Source organism: Nanorana parkeri, unplaced genomic scaffold (assembly GCF_000935625.1).
Source record: "Nanorana parkeri isolate BGI_ZX_2015 unplaced genomic scaffold, ASM93562v1 scaffold681, whole genome shotgun sequence".
Lineage (NCBI taxonomy): Eukaryota > Metazoa > Chordata > Amphibia > Anura > Dicroglossidae > Nanorana > Nanorana parkeri.
The window spans coordinates 472,291-490,592 of NW_017306949.1; the positions used below are offsets into that span (position 1 = coordinate 472,291).

At 37.5% G+C, this 18,302-nt stretch overlaps 1 protein-coding gene across 6 annotated transcripts in view; it reads right to left on the reverse strand.

Moving 5' to 3' along the window:
- Window positions 1-17,418, reverse strand: part of LOC108792771 (neuroligin-4, X-linked) — a 147,362-nt gene extending 129,944 nt beyond the window's left edge. For 3 of the 6 annotated variants that reach the window (XM_018563624.1, XM_018563621.1, XM_018563623.1), the window contains exon 1: window positions 16,733-17,418. In XM_018563624.1, the coding sequence (XP_018419126.1) occupies window positions 16,733-17,204 (472 nt within the window). In that variant the 5' untranslated portion in view covers window positions 17,205-17,418. Of the gene's footprint in view, window positions 1-15,893; window positions 16,276-16,728 lie in introns of those variants that run through there. The other 3 variants (XM_018563625.1, XM_018563626.1, XM_018563627.1) reach the window with 3 other exon arrangements.
- Between the last annotated feature and the right edge of the window lie 884 nt (window positions 17,419-18,302).

Below are 18,302 nucleotides of genomic sequence, written 5' to 3' on the forward strand. Positions count from 1 at the left end.
TTAGATGTATTGCCCTCCCCCCCCCCCAGTTTCCAGTAGGAAACATACAATTTTTTTCTTTGGTGGTGAGGGGGAGGAGGCTGTTCCTATTCTTAGAGGAGGAGATGCTCAATTTGTGATTGTCATAATATTTCGATGTTAGTGTTCCCACTGTTATAATGGGTTTTAATATATAATGTCTGGGTTTGATGTCTACCCATAATTTTGGGTACATTCAATTTACATGAACTGTTTAGATACAGGTGCTTCTAAGAGTTTCTCCCCACCCTGTGTGGCATGCTTTTTTAGTGGTGTTGGTGCTAGATCAAAAACAAATATGGCTAAGGCTGAGTTGGTTTTTGCATACATGCATGTGGAATAAAGTTTGGTTTTCTTTGGAAGATCGTGTTCTGGTTCTACAGTTTTTGAGCCTATTACTCCAGAAGAGGGTCATCCATGCACCGAATGTGGATTACAAGGATGCATGACAGGGGTGAGCTGTGCACTTTGTGTTTCGAATAGGGCAGGGACAGTCTTTGCACAAACCTCTTACAAAAAATAAAGTATTCATTTTCATCATCATCAAAAAAAGATCATAAAGGGAATGTATTGTTCCTGCTAGTTTCTCCACCTCCTACTCTCCCCCTTGCTGCCGCTGTTGGAGATCAGATATGCTCACAGTGGTTCTGCACTCTACACTCCTGACTGCCAGGACCTCACACATACTCTTTCTCATACACGGCCTTGACCTGCACACACCTCTTCTCTTGTTGTCTCCAAACAAGCCCTAACCAACACTTTCTGTGTCAGTAAAATCCAGCAGGTTCATCCTTTTACTGTAAGCCAGCCTGGCCAAAAATGTTAACTGGGCTAAAAATAGCATAGTTTGTTCTAACCCTGAATCAATCCTTCATTTCTCTGCTGCCTTCCTAATAACAAAACTTAAAGCAGAACTCTGAGTAAAATTTGTATTAACCCTTGTGGTGGTACTACTCCACCCCCACACTGCAAGGGTTAAGTGCTCATTTGTGTTCAAAAAAAGTTATACCCACCCTATCCTCTGAGCTGACTTGCTCTTAGACCAATCTTTGCTGCCTCACTCCCCCTCCACTGCAGTGGTCTAAGATCCACTGTGTATTGAATGTGAGGATGCTGAGAGACATACCCTCGCTGCAAAGGAGGGGAAGAGAGGCAGGAGGAAGTGCTGTTACAGCTACCTAGATCCGAGGATCTGATAAGTATATATTTGTTGTTTTTTAACCTAGACACAAACAAGCACTTAACCCCTGCAGTGGGGCGGTAGCCCCACTGCAAGGGTTAACTACAATTTTACCCAGAGTTCTGCTTTAAACAAGGTGTTTACTGTCCTTAGAAAGTTACTTAAAAGTTAGGTTAAAAAAGTTAGGTTAAAATTACCACAATATATAGATATTTAAATAAATACATACATTTTTACAAAAAAGTTAAACTCATAGCACCCAACTGTCCCTCAGTTAATAGACTGTCCCTCTTTTGGAACCAAATCTCTCTGCCACTCCTTCCTCCTCAGGCATCCGTCTTTTTGGGCTGATGTACAGATCTCTATAAATATGTACTATTTAACTATAAAAGATGTACAGAGTAAAGAAAAAGTTGTGATGAAAATAACCAATTTGTAGTTATACCAATCATTTTTTGTGCAATAATCATCATGGTCCATGTTATTGGAGATGTGGTAGGGGTGTGTTCTTTGCCTACATACGTCACACTTTAAGGTGTCTTCTTTCCCATCCCACAAAGTTGGGAGGTGTGCAATCTGCAGTAAACACCAAACTAAAGAAATAAAAATAGCAGGGTGGATTAACCTCCTCACCACATATCCCTTCTCAGCAAAGTTCAACATCACTTAATGAAAGAACTGGATAAGAAGAATTGAGAACTCATTTTTGCATTAGTGTGATTTTTGTACAATGGTTGCCTACTTAATCAGGACTGTGTTTATACCCTTCTTCAAGCCCAGTTTAATGGAATGCATTTTTTCTTCTCAACTCTGCATCCAAAAATAAACAAAGGTAAATAACTTTTTGCTTCCAAATGTAACACTGTATTTTACATTTTGCCTAGGATTCTCTTTAACTGGCATCTGTGTGATTTGCTTTTGTTTCTGTTTTATTGAAATTCACATGACGTTTTGAGGTAAAATGATTAGAAGCCATGCTGTACATCACAATGTCTGCCATTTATTGATGTTCTTTATTTCCTGCAGTGATGACATTCTATAATATTGACACTTTTTAAAAGAACGTGCTTGGAGACCACATTTGAAATAGGAATGATAAATGAGATGAGATTGTTGCATGCTAATCATTTATTTTTGCCTTCGGTAGCCACTGTTTTTCCCTTTATCCTTTTTTTGCTCTTGGACATGCTTTCATACTTGCTATGCTATGCGCTGATATGCATAATCCATTTCCATTTCACTGAACTGCATCCATGTGTACTTACAGTATATACAGAACAGATCATTTATATGACATGCATTTATAACAATAGATCACAGTGCCTGGGTTCATACATCATGTTGCTTGCTGCTCATTGAACTGGATATTAAGCTGCTCACATGTGGGTGGGCTTTAGGTAATTTAACCTGACAACTGCCCATTCTCATAATAACCAACACTATTGTATGTTCAACTGCCAGTTCTAGGCTGAGTTTTTATTTATCATATTGTTGAACTTCAGAAGGAGAACAGACATTAATTTAATAAAGTGTGAGGGTTATCTTAACTCTGGTTTCCCTACCTAGTGAGTTAGGTACCTAGGTTGTGAGGCCAAGTTCAGGAAGACAGCCCTGTTAAAGCAGAACTTCAGTATGCAGCAGTTTATATTTTTATATTTCCTCCTTTCATGCTGTGCAGCTTTCTACTCTTAAAATAACTTTTAATATTTCTATTTAAAACTGGAGGAAAAAGGATCACAAGTGACAGAAATTTGAAGATTAAGGTGGAGCCAGTATATTATTGCCGTAACACCCACAGCATGTGATTGACATTCTACAAACATAATGCATATCTAAACTATAACCCACAGCTTCACCAAAATGAGAACATGACAGTAAACCAGATGCTTTGTGCTTTAAGTGTTTGTAGTCTACATCACACAGCATAGTATAAGACACTAGTCTGTGCTATTCTTCCATACTCCTTACTGCTCCTGTAAAATTAGATAATATTTATTAATTACATGTATTGATATAGCACCATCAATTTACAAAGTGCTTTACATACTGTATATTCACATCTGACCCTGCCATCCAGGTGAAGAATAATCTAAGGCCCCTATTTCGCCTGCATACTAGAATCAATGTAGACAGGATACAGTTAACCTTCCAGCATGTCTTTGGGAGAAAACCGACACAAGCACATGGAGAAACGCAACACAGATAGTGTCCTGGCTGGGATTTGAATCAAGGACTCTTTGTGAAACAACACTAATTTCACACACAGAGTGCAACACAACAGCATATAGTACATTGTTAACTGCAGAGAAGTTTCTAAGTCTGGCACCCAGAAACATGAAGCAAAATGCTGTTACATGACACACATTGGATATTAATGTACAGCATAAGACTCTAAGCAAAATATCAACTGTTGCAGTGGAATTCTTGAGTCCAGGGATTCAGTGATATAGGGGGCAGGCTCTGCAGCTAACCCTTTCTCATCCAGATTTAACTAGCTCTATGGACATTGTGTACACTATAATGGACTCAACAGCTGTTACTGACACCCCCTGAAGTCCAGGGGTCATGTCTATGACAGATAGTCAGGGTTGGCAAAGGCTAGGCATCACACACACTGGAAAATTAAAAATTGAAGGCATACAGAGGGAAGGGGAAGGGGAAAAATACAAATCAGCACAGTTTTCCCAAAGCACAAGAGGCAAAAGCAGGTAAGACAGCAATAGGTAAGGCTTGAGTTCTGCTTCAAAGACATATTGGCAATATCAAATTTCATATTTCTATCCTGACATGCTTGAATTAAATTTGTACACACTTAGTAGTGCCTCGATGAACGCCAGTGATCATTTGATAAGCGGCAATGTCCTGATTACTTGCTGGTTTCTATTATGTTGGGATGGCAGCCATGTATAAATGCACATGACAAAGCAGGCAATAGGCACCTGGAACCTACAAGACCCAAAATGAGAGACAGACTAGGAACCTTTAATGAAGGCATTTTAGGCACATCTCATTACTTGTTGCTACATTAGTGTTAATAATTGGAATTCTAATGCTAATTTACTGCTTTAAGTGTCATTTGGAAAACCACTGGATGCCAGGGGAGGCCAGGGTCAGTTATAGAAACATCCTAAATACTTAATCTGTGGCATAATTGGGTTATATTGTACACTACAGTGGCCAACGTTAAGCAGGGCATAGCTGATTCAGCTTTACTTTGCTTTAACCTGCCGAAACTTACAACAATAAGCAAAAGATTAAGTCCATACCCTATGAAACAAAAGTAATAAAAAGTAAATACAAATATCCTTCTTTCTGGCAACATAATGTTCAAATGAAAAAAGTAAGGTTCATAAAAATTACTGGAATATTTTTAAACTTTCTGTAATTTTTTTTAAATAGCCCCCGTGATAATCTCACTCTTACACTAGAGGTCCTCAGTATTCTGCGGAAGTGGAAGGCTGGGCTCCGAGTTTGGCTTTTAAGCACCACATCATGTAAACAAAACAAAGGAAAAGCTAATATTTATTTTGTGCAATACCAAACCTCTAAAAGGAAAAATAAATTGCTATTATAAGAGGATATAATGATGTAGTCATAAACTGGTACTGGTCTTAAACCTAAACTTAGAAACAAATCCCAATGAAATCTATTGGGGTAAATATAGTTGTTAAATTCTGGCCATTTTTAAAGCTAATAGAAGAAATAATGTGAAAAAAAAGAATCATTATAAATATAATAACTATTAATTATATTAATTAGATAGAAAGCTGAACACTGCCATAGGGAACATCTACCAATGAAAAAAAACAACAAAATAAATAAAAAATACCATAGAGGGTTTTTTCATGCAACTTTAAGGGAAACAATGACACAAAATCCTTTAAATAACATGCTTAAGGGTGCATTAAAGGTGTACGTGGTATAACGGGAATATACAATTTTCACGGACAGTCTTTGCACTAGTATACTCTGGCAGGACATATTTGGCCATAGAATTGATTTTTTCATTTGCAATTAGCTCGGCATACATAATGTAATTGTACCACAATCCAATTCATTTTAATTTGAAAAAAGGCATTTTTCTGGTAGCTCTAACAGCTACATATGCTTTTTCATTAAACAGTTATAGGCATGCATTGATCGGCAGTCAGAAACTGGCCAGTAGTTTTCTGTGGCTGTCTCTGTTCTTGCTTATGCAAGACTGCCATATCATGAATTAAATTGACCAATGGCAGGACAGTGTAAAATTGGCCAGCAGTAAGACATTTTAAAATAAATATAATAACTATTAATTATATTAATTAGATAGAAAGCTGAACACTGCCATAGGGAACATCTACCAATGAAAAAAAACAACAAAATAAATAAAAAATACCATAGAGGGTTTTTTCATGCAACTTTAAGGGAAACAATGACACAAAATCCTTTAAATAACATGCTTAAGGGTGCATTAAAGGTGTACGTGGTATAACGGGAATATACAATTTTCACGGACAGTCTTTGCACTAGTATACTCTGGCAGGACATATTTGGCCATAGAATTGATTTTTTCATTTGCAATTAGCTCGGCATACATAATGTAATTGTACCACAATCCAATTCATTTTAATTTGAAAAAAGGCATTTTTCTGGTAGCTCTAACAGCTACATATGCTTTTTCATTAAACAGTTATAGGCATGCATTGATCGGCAGTCAGAAACTGGCCAGTAGTTTTCTGTGGCTGTCTCTGTTCTTGCTTATGCAAGACTGCCATATCATGAATTAAATTGACCAATGGCAGGACAGTGTAAAATTGGCCAGCAGTAAGACATTTTAAATAAGGGAGAATTGGTATTATAGAAAAGGAGTGCAGGCAGGTGTTTTATTACAAGAAGTGTGAAGGGAGTCATCAGCAGGACAATTTTATATAGCAAAGTTAAGCACAAATTTACTAGAGACAAAGAGCACAGCTGGGGATTTTAACAGAAGGATTAGAAAACGGCAAAGAATACAGCAGTGTAAAACTGACCAGTGTCAGGATATTATTAATCAGGAATAATAGGCCACAATACACTAGAAACAAGTAGTACTGGCAAATGTGTTACTGCAAGAATTAAGAGACAGCAGCTGATACAATAGTGTAAAACTGGACAGTAGGAATGAGCAAAGCTGGCTAAATTCAGTCGCAGACAGGTTTGGTGAACCCGGCGGGAAGTCCACAAACACTGACCTTAACGCATGAACCCTATTCAGTTCAATGGGAGGCAAAAAAGCTATTGTTGAAAAATGGAGCATAGATTGGTGGGACACTACCATTCACCAATGCAAAATAACTAACAAATACCGTTCAGCAGAGAGAGTGTTTTTATATATGGATTAAAGCACAACATTGAAAATACACAATTATTATTAATACCATGCTTGGGGCATGCATTAAAACTGCACGTGGTATTACAAAATGATACAATGTAGTCATTTATCACTTTTGCTGCCAGAGCTGTTTTTTGCTATTTTTTGTACACATACTAAAATGCAGATTTTAGGCCTGATCATTACTTTCCAAAAGCAGGAATCCTGTAGAATAAAGTTGTGGAATTTGAAATATTTATGTCACTTGACAGTTGAGTGACTATTTATCAAACCCAAATTTTCTGTAAAAAATAGCTTTAAATTAATTTTACTGCACATAAAGACAATCTAATACCCGGTTTTTGACAAAATAAAAAAAGATGATGTTGAGCTGAGTCAGTAGATTCTAGGGATGTTCAGATACCAAGTACTGTACTTGGTACAACTACAAGTACAAGTGCTGATACTTTTCCGAACCCAAGACCAGACTAGAGAAAAACTCAAAAGCTAGGAGACATGTGCCATTTTTAAAGAGCATTGGATATGGGGCTCCTGGAATTTGTGCATCCCTGTTTTAATGTATGATTTGATATATATATATATATATATTAGGGGTGCACCAATACCATATTTTTAGACCAAGTACAAGTACTGATGATTGTCCAAGTGCTCAGATACCAATTACCGATTAAATATTGTTCAGGGGGTTATTCACGAAGGGCCCGAAGGATCCAGCCGTAGATTCGGCTGATCCTTCGGTGCTCTTCGGCCGCTGTACGAGCTATTCCCTATAGCCCATACAGCTCCCAAAGTTGGCTGAGCAGCTTCGGCTGATCCTTCGGCTAGCTGTGGCCCCAGGACCCCTTCAGTTCAGTAGAACAGAAGGGCTGCTGTACAGGCTATTAACTATAGCTCGTATAGCACCCGAAGTCGGCCGAGCAGCTCAGTCGAGCTGAAGGCATATGCTTCGGCTTGACTGAGCCGAGGTGAAAGCCGAAGCTGGCCAAATGGCGGCTATTGGCCGACTGACTGCCTGCTACTGACTGCTGGGAGCCAGCCGTCATCTCACGGCTGGCTCCGGCCACTTGCACAGACAGATCGGCATCCCTGGTTACCGGGTAACCAGGGACACTGATCTCCAGACTGCCCAACTCTCCCGGACGCTCTGGGAGTCTCTCGCTATTAGATAGCCGCCCGGGAGAGAAACACTTTCTCCCAATCAGCTGAGGGGACCTGAAGTTCTCCATCAGGTCCCCTCTAGTGATTGACAGCAGAAGAGGGCGGGTGCAGTAGCTAGTTTGCTATTGGCTATTACAAATTGCAATAGCCAATAGCAATCTAGCTATGCATTTCTATGGTGATTTTTTTTATTCTGACGACAGCAGAACCACCTGGCCAATAGAAAACAGTTGGGCAGAGTTATCTGTCACTGCTAGCACCGCCCAATCGTTTTCTATTTAATTTTTTCTACTTTTTTAACCGTTTATCTATTCTGCTCAGTACCACAGAGGTACCGAGCAGAATAGTCGAGCCGAATGCCGCTTTTGCCTGTATGTCACTCTAACTGTTTATGTGTAACTTTAAACATACATACTGATTTTCTAGATCATTTAAATGTCAATAATGCTATTCACTCACGGCTGTTCGGGATCTATGAGAATAGGCCGAACAGCAGCGAGTAGTCTGCCGGAGGTTCGGCTTAGCTTTTTGCTTTGATATATTAAATGATTAAAGTTTAAACATTTTGACTCAATCTTTGGGAGGGTAGTTTCAATGAAACTTTGTATTTGCATTTTGCCCTTGGAATAATTTTATTTTTACCCTAGTTAAAAGAAAATGTGCTTATATTGCTACTTATTGCTATTTAGTGATATATATATATATATATTGCTGGGTATAACATACATTTTGCCTTTCACATTAGTGAGACTAGTAACATAAATTCATTATAAAAGAGAACAGCAAATAAATAAATGCATCATAAGACTTTGCAGGTATAATTTCCAATAGAGCTCTGCATAAATGAATCATGTTTCCCTTTACTAAAGTCAGAAAATAGAGCTATTCCACATGGATTCACTTCTGTTTCCTTTGCCAGAGGTGATTCGGAAGGGCATAGTGCACTACAGTCAAGCCATTATTTAAGATGTGCAGACATTTCTAATTAATTCTGGGCATGCATATGCCTGCTCTTTAGCTAAATAACTGCTTTACAGAGCCTTATTTTCTGTCCTGTCTCAGAGGGTATAAAAGAGGTTATATTATCCAATGGAATCATAAATCCCCGCTTCATACGTGAAATATAAATTTGCTCTAAAAGCTTTAAAGCAAATCAAGGTGATTTTGTGATCTTGGCAATGAAATTGCTATGGCAAGTTTCTGTAATTTATTAGAGCAAAGTTTCCTTGCTGGAGTGAGATTGTAATAATCAGGCAGAAATCTCTTTGCTTCCTTGCTTGTGCAGCATAGAGATTCAAATGAGAAAGTTCAGGGATTAAGCACAGATTAACATTTTGCATCCTCTTCAATCTCCTGCTTCCACTGTACATAAAGAATGTTAAAACTGTCATTGACAACATTTCTCATATGCTGCTTCTTTGCAAGTGTTTCACTTTTTATTGTTTACAAAATGATATACCAAGATGTTTTATATTAAAATATAGGTGGTTTACAGGAAAATAAATTAGGTAGGTATAATGTGTAAAGATATCATTATAGTTATCATTATTATTATCTGTTATATCATAGCTTTAATGTAATGAAAATAAACACACACACACAATTTATCACATATTATATCGCATAATAAGACCTTCAGGGTTATCCACAAAAGGTTGAAGAGATTGAAGAAGGCAGAAGTGAACAATTTAGGGCAACATAGCTGAAATGGAAAGTGAGCTGAATTGTAGAATTTTTCCAAATCAGCTATGTTATCCTAGATTGTTCACTTCTCCTGCCTTCTCCAAACTCTTCACCCTTTTGTGAATAACCCTGCTAGTCACTGAAAGTATACAGAAAACTATAAATAGTATGGTATTCTGCACTATGAACTGTTGTTCAATATATTATTGCATTCTTCATACATTTGCAACCTCATACCTTTGCTATGTCGTATACACTTTTTAAAGTATATCGAAACCCAAAAACAACCATTTTAATATATTGGATTTTACCAGTCTTACAGTAAATACGGAAGCTCCACTGGATCAAATCAGGAGCGCAGCCTGGGGTGACAGTACTTCTTCTCCTTAGATAGGGTACAATGAGTGAACATTGTCACCCTATGACAGGACAGGTATTACTGGAAGGATCCCCAAGTGACTAATGTGGCCACTACATCTATGAACTAGTAAGTTGCAAGATATAATGGTGAATTACATATTATTTTACCACCATTTTGTATGCAGTGTATAGAACAATAGGCTACTTTTTTGTGTGTGTTAGCAACAACATCTGTTGAAAAAATGAACAAATACAAAAATATAGGTTTGAGTTTTATTGTTTTAAGGTTGCAGTTTTGTATTTTAGGGTATTTTTGGGAGAGAGGTATATTTTACTTGAATATACTGTAATTCTGCTAGTTTTTTTGGGGGGGAGGTGGGAAGGGTCAGCAGCATGAACTTGATGCTGACACAAGCAAAGCTGCTATTTGTTTGCAGGACATCGCCACACACTAGTGTGGGACAGTTTAGTGCACCAAATCACTGTATTATTAAGTGCACCAAACCACCACATTCTCAAAACCCCTGTTGCCATAGCTGCTAATAAAGTTAGTCAATCCTCTGTATTCATAATTTCCGGGAGGCCTAAAGGGAGAGGCAGAGGTTCTTCATACACAGCTAGTAGGGGAAAAGCAGGTTCTGCATCAGCAGACCAAGATTGTGATCGGCCGCTCCTTTGAGAGACAGGACACATCTATGTTTCTTTACTGGCATTTCATACAGCAACAGAATGTGAAGGAGGTCACTGATTCACTAACTAAGCCTTTCTTATCCTTCTCCCAGGGGCAGAACATCTGCAAATGCTCCCTCTTATTTCTCAGCTAATGCCACAGTTGCTCTTTAAACTGTATTTCTGTACAGCATGAGTAACTAAACAGGAGGATGCTCAAGCATTCCTGTTATCAGATGTCGATGAAGAGTGAACCAGAAGGAGACAACAGATGGGAAAAGGCAATTGCTATTGATGTTCCTACAATTTCTGCAGGCTTGAGTGATGAGAAGGGTAGGGATAATGAGATGGCAGACCATATTTAGGTGTTATAAACCGTAGAGAAGGAAAGTGAGAGAGAGGGCAGCTTGCAGAGGTGTGGCGGGAGCAGGCATCCTATTTCCGTATATTGCACTGCCTCACGTGTGCTGGCTACTGCTATCCCAAGGGCCATTCTACATAGTTTAGAAGTCTGGGCCTTTTTTTACACATCTGCTGCTGACAGCACTGCAGTGGTTTCTGCAGCCTCAGTATTCAGTGTATCAAGTAGCTGTGCCACTCATTAGGGTACCACAGGCATGAGGAGACATGTGATTATGGTGGGAGCAGCGCCTGAATGATACTAGTTGGCAGCAAAAGGCACATACTCCACCTCCTCCTTACTCCTACCTTTCAGCCTTACCCTCCACTCCACAAGAATCTCTATCTGCATTACTGTAACATCTGTGGATTTGATAGAAGTCTGAGAAGGGGTTAGAAGAGAGACAGTATGGGGCCATGCAGAATAGGGCTAAGTGTAGGCTTTAACTTTGCTGTAAGTCTCCTAACCCCACCCTTCCATCTCTAACAGCAATTTTGACCAGGTTGGTATCTCTTTCCCCAGCTATTGGAGTAGAAAACAAATTGAGATGATGGTTATTGGAGTGATTGGGTGTCAATGTCAGCTTGGCAAATGTGCTAGCTTTGCAGCTGCTCCTATTCCAGCTGGTGGAGTCTGCCCTTTTCCATGACTTTGCAGCCTGTGCTGTACCACAATGGCAGGTACCCAGCTGTCAATTTTTCACCCAGAAAGCCATAACTTCTCACAGCCATCATGTGAAAGGTAATGTCGCCATGTCACTGGGCTACACAGTCAGCAGCAGGGTCCACATGACCAGAGACACATGATCCAGCAAGCATTGGCAGAAATGTTACATTTCCTATATGGCTCACAGGGCAAATTTGGTGATGGGTGGGAAAGATGCAGGACAGGGAGCACCAGCAGAGCTGGTAGTGTCACCCCATGTCCTGCAACTTGATTATGGGTACAGCTCAGTCACATCTACCCCCTCTTCATCAATGGCCTCATATTCTGATTCCTCAGAGCCACCAATCTCTCCCAAATGCCCAAGGGCCTAAACAACAGCTAGTAAAAATGCTGTAATGCTGTTTTTTAGCTGGTATGCCTGGGGAACAAGATCCACACTGGGCTAGAGGTTCTAGCTGCTCTTGATGGCAGGGCAAGAGGTGTCTGGCCCCATGCAATCTTGTGCCAGGCAAGGTCGACAATGGAACCAACCTGATGTCCACCCTTTGGTAGGGAAAGCTCATCTGTGTGCGTTGCCTGGCACATGTTCTCAACCTGGTAGTGCACCTGTTCCTAGTTGGCTACCTTAGTTATAAAGCTCTACAGTAGCAATAAAGGTTGCCTGCCAACCACTTGATATGTAAAACATTTGCATGCTGGAACACAACATGCAAGTATGGGACAAGATCAAGATCTTGGGAAGTTTACACTACACTTCAGTTGCTCCTCCTGAGTCAGGATGCATGTACCATGTTGTCTCTATTCAAAAAGGTGTCCAAAATGATGAGCCATGATCAATGACACAATTCCACTGGTGTTGCTGCTGAAGCACACTGCATGAATAAAAGTCCAGGCACTTGAGGCACAGCCGCATGGGAAGAGAAGAGCTTGATGGTGTCTCAGGGTCTGTGATATCCTTTCACAACATACTTTATCCCTGTTAGGCAGCAGCAGGTAGAGTAGGAGTATAAGGAGGATGACTGGGGTGCTGGCAATGAGGAGATGGGAATAGATTAGACTTCCAGAGTAGGGGGAAATAGTTAGAGTTCACCATGGGAGTGGTGAGATCATTGAGGACATCGTTGTTCTCAGTGACACAAGGAGTCAGGGTCAACTACCCCAGGATATTTTTGGTGAAAGGGCTCATTCATGCTGCTGTGTCTGTGTAAGGAACCCAGGATTTGGGCCATGAAGGAGGGGGACGTTTGGATCCCCAATACAAGGTGAAAATTGCAGACCTCACCCTGTCATCCCAGAAGGAGCAAAACATGTACCACTTGGAAGAGGTGTTGCGGAAGAACCTCTTGGCCACCTTTACAGAAAGTGTCAGGATCCCTTTTTATGGCCAACATGCCTAGGATCGTAAGGTCACCGAAAGCAGGAGCACAGGTGTGGGTGGCTATCTCAACGATGCAAAATGTACAACAGTCTTTTGTTTTTCCAGTAAAAAATGCGAAAGTGCAGCCTACTCAAACTGCTACAATGCTGTTTATGTAGTCTGTGCCATATTTCTTCCTTTTTCTGTTACACGTATACATTTAAATATGGATTTTTGGAATGAAACACTGCATACTTTGTGTCATTTTTATCAAATATCAATTTATTTCAACGCTGAATATAGAGTCACTGAATATGGCCAATGGTGTTTACAATTTTAAGTAAAAGAGTCTGTAATAATTTTATTAAAAAAGGGTTGTTTTCTGCTGGTTTTCTCCTACAGTAAAAAGTCTATGTAATGCTGCAATATGTGCATTAGTCAATGCTTCAGTGACAGATTGTGTATACATTCTGCAAATGGAAGTTAGGGAGGTACTGGACATGTAAGCCACCAGAAACGTTGTTTTGTTTTCATTTTGGATCCATTCAGATTTGTTTTTTTTCTCAAAATTCGGATCAGTCCAATTTTTGTTATTTGGAATTTGGATCCAATATTTTGTTTTTGGATCTATTCAAATTGAGTTATTCACATTCACAATAAATGTTAAAAAAACAGTGTGGGTCCCCCAAATTCATATCAGACTCTATAGGTCTGATTGGAATTTTAGGAGGGACCCAACGCCAAAAAAACAAACAAAAAACATTGAGTTATTCACATTCACAATAAATTAAAAAAACAGTGTAGGGTCCCCCCAAAATACCTTACCAGACCCTTGATAGGTAGAGCAGGACATTTTTTATGTCAACAAATGGACACTTTTTCAGCCTCATTTTTTTTCTTTACAGAAGTAAAGAAAAATATAAAATTAATAAAACAATAAAAAAAATCAAATACTTAGGTGTATTATGCATGAAAAAATAAACCTGTGGTCTAAGTAGCTTAGTTAATTAAATAAAGAGTTTCTACTTTGGCAAAAAAAGTTAATTTTTAGGTGAAATTAAATGACCAAGCACATTCCTACGTATGACAATATCTATCTATCTATCTATCTATCTATCTATCTATCTATCTATCTATCTATCTATCTTTCTTTCTTTCTTTCTCATTTTAGCACTCAATCATACCATTTTATTTAGTCTTTACAAAAGATTTGCCCCCCAATATTACTAATGTTACAGATCCAAATATTTAAAATGAGAAAAAAACTTCAAAATAGGTTCCACTGTTATAGAAAACACATTTTTTTCTCTCTTCCTAGCAACACAGTAGTGATTATGTTATTTTAATCCCCTCTCAATAATTCTTACTGTGGGGAATGACAAGCATTACAAATAGATTTTCAGTTTTGCACAAATGTGGGAAATCAACTCCTTTTTTACTGATAATGCTTTGACTGACAGAATAGAATTTGTCATCCTTGGCTTAAAAAAATCTAAAAACATATGAAAATTATAAAGCAACTCTATCAATTACCAACTATAACTAATTAAAAATTATTAATTATAACACAAGGCAAACATGGCATGTAGCTAAAAACAAACTATTGGTTTTATAACACATTCTGCTTTCTGATAACATGTGCAGAGATGTGATACACAGATTATTAATTTGGTTTTATTGTTCTGTTTAAAAAAACCTACAAAAAAACAAATTTTTATAACTTTTGTTTCAAAATAAGCTAGTAATGTGAATTTAACTCAAAGTGTCACATTCAGACCTTTGACATTAAAAGCACATTTCACAGTCTGTCTCCATAGTAACCAAGTTTTTTCTGTCGGGAAACTGTCATGTAACGATATGTAATGTGTTTAATCAGATTGTATGGACAACAATTGCCAGCCTTTCCATACCCCTTGCTGTTTTTATTGTTCTTATCTCAAATTCTAGAAAAGAAATATGTCACTTTGCTGTTTACTAATCAGATGGACACTTACAGCCTCACATTTACAGATAAAGGCATTGCAAAAAACACTATTATCTTATCCTCAAAAACATTAACAAATAGAACAATTATTCAAAGTTAGTTGTCACATATTATTAAATGTTGTTTAAGAGAAATTATTTATTTTTTCACTGAATACGTTATAACATTTTGGGACATTTAATACAACACCAGCAATATTCTTTAAGTTAAGTTAAAATATGTACATGTTTATTTAAATTTAAGGTGAAATGGGTGTTTTAAAACCTGATTTATATAGCATACTAAAACGAAAACAAAAAATTACACATAAAAGTAGATGCTATATGTAACTGAAAATTTCAATTTCAGTTCAGCCCGGTAAAACAGAAATGCATTGATTGCATTAGGCTTTATTAATCTATTGTATCTAATTAATATAGAATCAATGTGTTGTTAATGTAAATTAGGTTTTACACATTGACAAACTGACTGATTATAGGAAAGATTAAGAAAAGGCAGGAAAACTGCAGATATTTGAAGAAAACCCCCCCCACTAAAAATCACATACCCCCTTGTCTATAAAATTATAAGAAACTATATTGTAAGTCATAGGTAAAAAAAAAAGATAATTATATTCTGCAAACTGAATTTCAAAGGAGGTGGGTGCTGTATGAAACAACATTTGGAGACATATAATCCAGCTGTAAAATGCAAATCACAGATTGTAAGCTCTCACAAGCAAGTCCATCTTATATTGAGTTGTATTGTAACTGCATCTCCCTTTGGAAACTGTTGGTGTTATGAAAATCCTGTATAATAATATGATTAGCTTCACCATATAAATATGCAATATATCTATATATATATGTTATGTGTATATAACTAAATTATTAAAGCGGAAATAAGATACTAAAAATAAAACACTGTAAATCGGTCAAAAATGCTACACAGATAAAAATTAATTATGAAATAATGCATGTTTGTTTTGGTAGATAGATAGATAGATAGATAGATAGATAGATAGATAGATAGATAGATAGATGTATAGATAATTTTAGATCATGCAATTATGGGCAGCAGAAAACTTACCATCTTCAGTTGGCACATAGATGTTTAAATATAGGCAATCTTCACTTTGATCCTGAACATATGTTACAACTGTGTCTAAATTGGCAGTAAACCATACAGGGAGCATATCATTTAATAATGATCTTTCATCTGGAAATTGTGGACATACTGGAGCAAACTGGGTTGCATTCTTGATACCAGTCCACGATGAAGGTGGTTCAGGGGGTTGGAAACGCCTTTCTCCAGTAGGTGGTGCAGCATAGGGAACCCCTAAATATTGCTCTACAGGTCCAAGAATCTCAATAGATAAAGATGTTCTTGTGCCACGTATCTTGCCATAGTTCGTAGGTACAACTGGATGCTGTGCTTGGCCATCTATTATTGTAAATCGTACAGCAAAGGCTGACAAACTGAATTTCAAAGGAGGTGGGTGCTGTATGAAACAACATTTGGAGACATATAATCCAGCTGTAAAATGCAAATCACAGATTGTAAGCTCTCACAAGCAAGTCCATCTTATATTGAGTTGTATTGTAACTGCATCTCCCCTTGGAAACTGTTGGTGTTATGAAAATCCTGTATAATAATATGATTAGCTTCACCATATAAATATGCAATATATCTATATATATATGTTATGTGTATATAACTAAATTATTAAAGCGGAAATAAGATACTAAAAATAAAACACTGTAAATCGGTCAAAAATGCTACACAGATAAAAATTAATTATGAAATAATGCATGTTTGTTTTGGTAGATAGATAGATAGATAGATAGATAGATAGATAGATAGATAGATAGATAGATAGATGTATAGATAATTTTAGATCATGCAATTATGGGCAGCAGAAAACTTACCATCTTCAGTTGGCACATAGATGTTTAAATATAGGCAATCTTCACTTTGATCCTGAACATATGTTACAACTGTGTCTAAATTGGCAGTAAACCATACAGGGAGCATATCATTTAATAATGATCTTTCATCTGGAAATTGTGGACATACTGGAGCAAACTGGGTTGCATTCTTGATACCAGTCCACGATGAAGGTGGTTCAGGGGGTTGGAAACGCCTTTCTCCAGTAGGTGGTGCAGCATAGGGAACCCCTAAATATTGCTCTACAGGTCCAAGAATCTCAATAGATAAAGATGTTCTTGTGCCACGTATCTTGCCATAGTTCGTAGGTACAACTGGATGCTGTGCTTGGCCATCTATTATTGTAAATCGTACAGCAAAGGCTGTAATCCATAGTAGCAAGTTTGAGTTTACAACAACACAGACAGGAGTGAAGATCAAAGGCAACCATAGTAATCCCTTTGGTCTCGACATCGTTTACATCAACATCAGCAAAGGTGATATCTCCCAGGTAGAGAGGAAAACCAACAAATAGTTGACTTCAGCCAGGATAAACCAAATCCTTTCGATCAAATAAGCCACAGAAATTATTGCCTTATTTGTATTACTGCCATCTGTAACATCCAGGTTACTTTTTTTGTGGAGCCCATTTCATGTTGATAAAATAATTTATAGAATGCAAATCCAAATGTTGATGTCAGTTTAAATGCGTGATTCAATCATTGTATTTTGTACGGTGTTCTTTTACTGTGCATCAGCCTGTAAAATAAAACAAATGTGGTTTATGAATACATATACTGATGTGAACTACTAGATATAATAAATAAGAGAACAATCAAATAAATATGGACAAAGATTACTGGAGTGTTCTTGTAGTATAAAAACATCATTATTGTGTTAAATGACCAGTTTTGCTTTCCTATTTTCCAAATTTGTTATAATGGCCCCTATTAAAAGAATGTATGTATTGTTACAGTTCTGTCTCATAACCAAAAGTACTTATAAACCTGAAATAATAATAGTTCTTGCAATGCAATTGTTTTTTAGGAACCCATTTAACTGGTGAAATATTTTTTCTTATTTCTAGCATAGATATATACTATCCAATATTACATAAAAGGGGTAAGGAACCATGCCATTTTACTACAAATGTTTGTATTTGTTTTACCTTAACAAGTGACAGAACAGTGCAGGGGTCTCCTCTCATGGCAAAACTGTAGTTCCCCCCAAAGGTATAATAAGCAAAGATATTTTTCATATATACATGTGATCTCATTTCAGTAAACAAAGACGTCAGGCCAGAATTTTAATAACAATATGATGCATACCAGGATACAACCAGACAGCTTCTCTATAAACATCTATAGATAAATGGTTACAAATATGTAATACACAGTGTCTCACAGCTTTGGTAAAGAGGTCTGAACAGACACCTGATCCAGTGCATGCCTATTGAAGGAGGCTTTTCTGATATCATTAGTGGGGAATATACATAGGAAGGAGAGGATGGGGAAGGGCAGTTGATCCAGCTTTATTTAAACTATATTTATCATTTATATTGATAGAACAAGA